Source organism: Sphaeroforma arctica, assembly GCF_001186125.1.
Source record: "Sphaeroforma arctica JP610 unplaced genomic scaffold supercont1.44, whole genome shotgun sequence".
NCBI classification, from domain to species: Eukaryota; class Ichthyosporea; order Ichthyophonida; genus Sphaeroforma; species Sphaeroforma arctica.
In genome coordinates this window covers 80634-88221 of record NW_014040514.1, presented here as the reverse complement: position 1 = coordinate 88221, position 7588 = coordinate 80634, and the positions used below count along the sequence as shown (strand labels likewise).

The window sequence follows — 7588 nt, the reverse complement described above, 5'->3', positions numbered from 1 at the left end:
ATATATACATGTATATATATTTATATGTATATGTATATATATATATATATATATATATGTGTGTGTATATGGGTACATGTAGGTACATATTTTGTACTTGCAAATACTTTTCACCTTTCAATGTTTGTTTCACAAAGTTTGAACTTCACGCGTGGAAACTCATCTTCGTATATATTGTATGAATATAGAAGGTTGTATTTATATACACTTAGACATGTGCATATATATATATATGAAAGTACATCGTGTACCTTTTTGTCTATGTGACGAGTTACTTGTTTGGAACTCTTGGAGTCGGATGATTCGCGCAAACGTGCATGTGCAAATTTTACTTCAAATGTGGATCTTCACTTAATTATCCTGCCATATTTTCATCAGGCAATTCGTGTTTCTATCTGTATGATATATATTCTCAAACATCCGAGAAAATTCGTCATGAAGGTTTTAGCATACTGTCGTGCAATGGCTATATGAAGCCATACAGCATTGCTGCAGAACTACTGTTACAAGACATGACTATTACCGTGTCCTTCTTGATGATGCACAACTCTTGTCCACCCTGACCTGAACACTGAGTATTACATTGGGCATTCTTTAATTTTTCAGCCTGCTTGCTTGAGCTGACGCAGCCGATTCGCAAGAATGAGATACCGTGCGAGCTATTAACTCTGGGAGAAATCAACTTATACAAGAAAGTCTTAGAGAACACGACTTATGAATTGGCGACCACAGGGTCTCAAGACATCAAAACAGCCCTTAGCAACAATACAGATCTTATTCCGGGTGTTTACGAAGGTGGCTTGAAGACCTGGGAGTGCTCGCTCGACCTCTTAATGCTTTTGGCACAGGTATGGTCAGACCGAACTCATTTCGCATGATGTATCTGCCTCGTTGTCGATTGCGAGTTGTTTGTAGTTAGTTATAGAGTGTGTCTGATAAATGGCCCTACAATATTACCTTTCTTTTGACTGTCTGTATCACAATGTCCTGGTTCCTGGCTTAGAGTGCAATCTTACTCAGTGGTGTACCGAAATAAAACTCGTTCACTTCTGCGTCGAATTGATATGACCTCTCGTTTGTCTCAGATGAGCAAAGGCGTGGACATGTCCAGTACTCGAGTTCTTGAGCTGGGCTGTGGCAGTGGTCTGCCTGGCGTGTACATGATCTCCTGCACGTCCGCTTCTAGGGTGGACTTTCAGGACTACAACGAGGAGGTGCTTACTCACGTGACTATACCCAATGTCGTATTAAACGCACCTGTTAGCGGCAAGTCTTTGAATGAGGAAGTGCATCCGAGTGCATTGGCACAACGATCGAGTTTCTACTCGGGGGATTGGTCCGGGTTTGTGCAATTGAATAATCCAAATAAGGCACCGGAGCTTAAGTATGATATCGTGCTGACCTCAGAAACCATTTACGAGCCCTCCCTGAACAAAGTCCTTCTGGCGACTATCAAAGGTGCGTATAATATTCATGTTGCAAAATGGAATGGTCGTGTACAATATGTGTTACTTTTTGATTTTGCCGATGGACGGTCATGTGTGTGGGCCGGGTGTCAATATCCAAGATGGTCGCAATCACCCCATTTTGTGCTCTGTCGTGTACTTCTGATGCCCTGCCATATACTGGTTACAGTATATAGATAACTCCTGCTCCGATCTACTGTATTTAATGTGGTACATTCAGTTTATATTCATATCCAATCCAAATTCCTATATTAACGCATGTCAATATCCTGTGCTTGTCTGTACTGTAGATTCCATGGCCTATCCCAGGGGAGTTGCGCTGGTAGCGGCAAAATCTTATTACTTCGGAGTAGGCGGGAGCATGACTGCATTCCAGTCGCTGGTCGCATCCGACCCCGAATTGAAATCCGAAACGGTGTACCAGAGCTCTGAGGGTGTCAACAGAGAAATACTTCAAATATCATTTGCCTCTGCCTGAGATCAACACTCTTGATCATGGTACTCTGACCCTTATGAAAAGACAATGCTCGGACTGTAGGGAGAATTACAGCACACACAAGGGTAGGCTGTTTTCATCTTTGCCAGCTAGAGGACGATCGTAAGATTGCAAGGGCTATAAACTGACAGACGCCTATTTGAGCGAGTCTTCTGTGTGATATGTCGCCACAATCTCGAGGGTTCTTGATAAAGTTCGGCGAATTTTGCTTTGAGCGGACCAGTATGGGATAAGAGTTGACAGCTTGCAAGCAGAATTTCATTCGGCAGACAAGAGTGTGAATTCTCAGTGGGTAAACTACGAAATGATCTATAGTCAAACATCAGAGTGCACACCCTCTGCTTCCAAGGCTTTTCTTCTGCTCAAATGTAACGGTAGTTTATCTTGATGTACATTCGACGCGTGTGGTGCACTTCGCTCTATAGCTGGAAGGGTGCGAGCAAGGCACTGCCGCATTGGTCCATTGGGAGTCTAGCTGTTTGTTAGTCATGAGGATGGCTTCGCTAAGTGCATACAGGCTGTGAGGGCGTGTTATAACAATAAACTAGCCTTTCCCAAGAGCGAAAGTCGTCTGCGACTTATTTTAATCATGAATTAGATGTATTTTCGTGGCAATCCATGCCGTTTCCGAATTCGAGTACGTTTCTTCTAAGGAGGAAAACACATTCGCTGCTATACTGCAAAGTATTCTGTTCATTACAAAAAAAGTTCTGACCTTGATGACATGGGCTTCATCTTCTGCTGACCAAGCGCTCTGAAACTGGGTCCTAATCGGTCGGTGGGTAGCTCAATGGCTAATTAGACGCTTGCTAGCTCAATGGCTAATTAGACGCTTGCTAGCTCAAAGGCTAATTGCAGTACCGAGAAATACTGTATAGAAACTAACGACTGATTGTAGTGCGCAAGACACACTGCCGGACTAGCGCGTGTCAGCCGGTGATGGCACAACAAATCTGGCTGTCAGGCAGAGCATGATCAGCACTCAATGCATTTTACACACGTCTGTCTCCTCTGAAATACTCATTTGTGCCAGATTATCGATATCCTCAATGATGTATATGTCAAAACTTCCAGTGTACGGAACCCGTGTGATTGCAGTGTGGTTACCCATACATTTCCGGGCGACATGCGAGCTCAAATACTTTAATCACATCTAAACCCCTCTAGATATGTACACATGTACAGTTGCCTTCCTATTTCTCACCTGCCGCCGAGCGGTACCAAGCTGGGTATAATTGTCCACTAAGAGTATCTCTGTGGCATTTCTAACATTGCTACACTGAGATGATAACGACTGTAGTTGCCTAAGTTGCCCCAGTCCTGAGATCACCAAGCAGAGTAGGGGTGCGTATTCCACAAGCAGTCTGCGAACGACTGATGTTTGAGCACATTTATGTAGTGATTTGGCTCGTAATTCTACGATCGTAGGCACATGGTACATATTCTCACCGATCCGACTCCACCGCGACGCCTGGAACGAAGTAAAATATGTAAAATGGAACAGGAATGAGGATAGTGAGGAATATGAAGACTAAACATGCATCACTCACAACAGAATCAAAGTGCAGGTAACTCTCGAACATACTTGACACATTCAAATGTGTAAGCAGAACATACAATTCCGGTACTAGCGCATACAGTATGGACGCAAGGGCTATTAAATAGCTGAAAATGTGTATCAAGCACGCAAGGTTTGGCTTTAAACACTGGCACCCATTGTTTATCACTATCTCGACAATGATGCTGCTATGGAAACGACGAGCAAAACTAGCCGCAATCACGACCAGTACTACCTACAATCACGACCGAAACTACTTGTAATCACGATCAATACTACTTGCACTCGCGACCGACACTACGTAACATATCGAGCAATACTTTATCATCACACAAGCTAGTGTACACTTACACTGTGCTATGAGTACTGCACACACTGCGCCCGCACTCGCGGCAGTGGTGGCGTCGTCTGATCCAGGTGAAGGCATTCTTGCATGTTGGTTCCATACAATAGCTAGCTAGTTGCCATACCACGGGTTGTTCCTGTGTGTGTTGGTAGGGGAGAGAGTCTTATATGTATTTGTATGTGACTGCGTATCGGTCCACAGAGACGTCTATATAATCACTAGCTACCAGGCCGAGAGGTATACCTGTATATACTCGTAAGTGAGAGAGCATTATAACAAACTCGCTTGTTTTGATAGGAACATTTAAGTATAATGACTGGTAAATTGCCACGCAGGAGACAGTCTCACATGTGTGTGTTTCTAAAAGCGCATTGGTATGGGCCAGTAATTCAGTCTCGGCTCATGAATCGATTTGAGCCAACGACAATTGCCAAATACCGGCGGGTATGATTGTGCGTGCAATGTTTTGGTGTCTATTCACTTACAAATCCTTTCAGGATACCGTTGACGGTAGTGGATTGTTCCAGATTTGATAATTGGCGTCGAAAATCGTCCCTCTTCGCTTTGACAGCGGCCTGTTAGTGTATAAAATTATTAATATGTATGGCAAAAGTCCCGTATACAGTTAAATTAATACAAGTATGAGTATATATATATATTTATAAGTATATGTATTATATATATATATATATATATAAATATAGATACATATATATGTACACACACACACATATATATATATATATATATATATATGAGTGTGTGTGTTTGTGTCCACAAATACAGACTGAACCTCCCAAGATGATATATTTATCTGCATCTCAAGTACAACCGATGTCCTTTACGGGACACAACATTCTCTATGGTTGTGCTTTACATGTCCAGATACGTTTCAATCGAGCACCTCCGATCGAGCACCTCTTGTATTTCAACAAAAACACCCGCCATGAGAAGATCTGACTTTGTCACCAACATACCAACTCGGCTATCGCGGCCGCACATTTCGCCTCCATCCTGGCCAATCGACTTTCGTTCTCTATGCTGACGTCGTGTGTCTGTAGTTCCAACACGCCGCAAGGCGAAATAAGCGAGTTAAACATTAAGTCCATTCATAGCGTGCGAGAAACAAAAGATCATCATAAACGGAATCTGTGCATCACTTTGATAAGATCGCGCGACCATAATAGCAAACGAACAGCATTGTAAACTCCACTAGAGTGGTATCAGGCACAAACACATTCCATTTATGGACGTCTGATTTAACCTACCGATTCCTCGCCTCTTGCATCCAACAGAAGCTTCTCAGCCTCCTCAGCCGTGGCCTGAGACTTAACCAGAGTATTCCTTAGTCGCATCGCGTCTGCCTCGGTTGCTACAGGGGCGAGTTAAAATGCAGTGTCATACATCGATCGCTAGCAAGAGTATCATGACACACTGGTATAAAATCTAAATGTAAACGTTTGCTAAATCCATATCAGCGGGTTTCTGGTGATAGATCCCAAATCGGTAGGCGTATATTTGCAATTAGCTTGGCGTAAGTACGGTTTGGCTCTATACCAGGCACAAGACTTGTACTTCTCATTTTTCATCATTTTAATACAACTATTGCGGAGCTCAAAGTAGGATCATAGCTGACCTATTAAGTAACATTCGTGGCTGAGGGGGAACTATATCCTTCAACTCCCTTTGTAAAGTTCGATATTATATGACATTGAGTTTGACCTAATTTATGATCAGATTGCATCTCGCAGGCCGTTAAACATCACTTTAGGTGAGAATTAATGTGTAAGTACCTGATCACTGCCTCAAACCCTTCCTGCAACAATGAACTGCATACGACGAGCTTTTTTCCGAGACAGACACATTGATATATAAGCAATTGTGTTATATGCCGAGATGCAGACACACGTGTAAGTGGATCAAAATGTTATCCTCACACAATGGTAAATAACCACATACACTATGGCCGACTATCAACATAAGTGTTAGTCGCACATGTGTTGAGTCAATAGAATAAACTGTGCATGCACTCGGCCATACTCAAATGTCAACAAGAAGGAAAAAAACAACACCAAATGCTCAATAAGCCCAAATCACCGCTACCTCACACATAGACCTACTCTGAAGCTGCGCCATCAGTCTGATAATCTCAGACTGCTTCTCTTCATCACTCCTTTGTAGATTCTCCAAATCCGCTTTCAGGGCGTCAATTTTCGACAATTCGCGCTCCATCGCAACCGCCTGCGTTTGACCCAAAGCTGACAGCTCCTTAGAGTCCTCGATCTTAGCTGCGAGTTGTTCGAGGTTGCCCTTCGCTAGCTCGAGCTTGCTCATCTTGTCTTTCAATTGCATAACTTCCGAGTTGAGGCTATCAATCTGTGCACTGGAATCGTTCAATTTTTTCTGCAACGAGGCCTTGACCGCATTCGCACTCTCCAGCTCGGCCTGAGTTTGCGCATGTGCGTCCCTTATAGCCTTCACTTCTTCCTTGGCGCTCTCAAGCTCTGACTGGGTTTGCTCATGCGCCTCCTTCGTGGCCTTTGCTTCTTTACGCGCGTCCTCTAACTCTGTTTTGGTGGCCTTGATCTTTGTATTTGCACTTTCTAGTTCGGCTTTGGTGCTTGCAAGAGCTTCCTTCGAGCTCTCGACTTCTTTGCTAACATTGTCCAACTGGTTCCGTGGCGTCTCTGACTTTTGGAGCGATTCCTGCATGTGCTCTGTGAGTGCCTCGTTGGTCTGCTTGGTGATTTCGTGTTCGTGTTGGGCTATGTGATTGTCTACACCATTCATGTCCTTTAGCTTATTCTTTCCGGCCTTGGCTGCCGCTTCTATTTCTGTGTCGTTGTTTGTACTACCCTCCACAGCTGTTTCTGTGCTTACATCTGCGTTCGACACATCAGCCGCTACTGCCTGTGGGCCACGAAAGATGTAACGTTTAGTAGGTTCGAATTCCTCAGCATAGTGGACACACGGTTTCTTGCAAAGTGACGTTGAACAAACTATGGTATTCGGATATCAGTAGTTTTTAACACCTGGTGCTGTGCGAATAACGACAAATACTGAACACCCTTAAGGGAACAGCAAGGCACTGGAAACAAAGATCCTACAACAAGCCATAGAGAATGAATCAACGGCGCAGCAAATATGATACCTTACCTTTTTCTTTTTTCTCTTCCTCTTTTTCTTTTTCGCCGCGGCGGACGCCCCACTTGTTTCACTTACTTCCACTGCATTGCTCTATGTCGTAAACAACAAAACCATAAGTATAGTATGATGAAGATCCATCCGCGAATGGAGTCACCGTGCTGGCAGATAGAGCCGATAATGCTACATTTAAGACTTGTATACCTATCCTTAACCTTCGACATGGTATATTCTGCACACCCGATCTTGGTGTATAAACAGGGTCCGAAATAATATGAACATCAGTGAACTATGATGGAAGTAGGCTGCAATGATATATCGTGGGAATGAAATCTACTTAATCGACTATACTAAGATAGGTGTAGATACATAAAGATATATATATTGCGATATCTCAGTAAAAGTATAGCAGTAATCGCCTCCCCTATTTCTGGTATTTCTATATCTATACCTGTATCTATATCTATATTTAATTCTATATATATATATATATATGTGTGTGTGTATATGTATGTGTGTGTGTGTGTGTATTTATATACACGTGTTTGTGTATCAATATGAAAATGTGCACACACACA

General features: G+C 43.0%; 2 protein-coding genes across 3 annotated transcripts in view; one reads left to right on the top strand and one right to left on the bottom strand.

The window, feature by feature from the left end:
• Nucleotides 1–470: 470 nt before the first annotated feature.
• Nucleotides 471–2567, top strand: SARC_01162 (hypothetical protein; the record flags this gene model as incomplete). The annotated part of the gene is made up of 4 exons (XM_014305122.1): nucleotides 471–552; nucleotides 607–848; nucleotides 1086–1458; nucleotides 1757–2567. 4 exons carry the CDS (start codon nucleotides 471–473, stop codon nucleotides 1942–1944), a joined length of 885 nt encoding a protein of 294 aa, XP_014160597.1. The 3' UTR covers nucleotides 1945–2567.
• A 438-nt stretch (nucleotides 2568–3005) lies between these two features.
• SARC_01161 overlaps nucleotides 3006–7588 on the bottom strand; it is a 5574-nt gene continuing 991 nt past the window's right edge. For both annotated transcript variants that reach the window (XM_014305121.1, XM_014305120.1), the window contains exons 2-8: nucleotides 7023–7103; nucleotides 5987–6776; nucleotides 5135–5238; nucleotides 4844–4921; nucleotides 4352–4441; nucleotides 3872–4002; nucleotides 3006–3433 (exon numbers count right to left, since the gene is read on the bottom strand). In XM_014305121.1, coding sequence (XP_014160596.1) covers nucleotides 3379–3433; nucleotides 3872–4002; nucleotides 4352–4441; nucleotides 4844–4921; nucleotides 5135–5238; nucleotides 5987–6776; nucleotides 7023–7103 — 1329 coding nt within the window. In that variant the 3' untranslated portion in view covers nucleotides 3006–3378. The remainder of the gene's footprint in view (nucleotides 3434–3871; nucleotides 4003–4351; nucleotides 4442–4843; nucleotides 4922–5134; nucleotides 5239–5986; nucleotides 6777–7022; nucleotides 7104–7588) is intronic.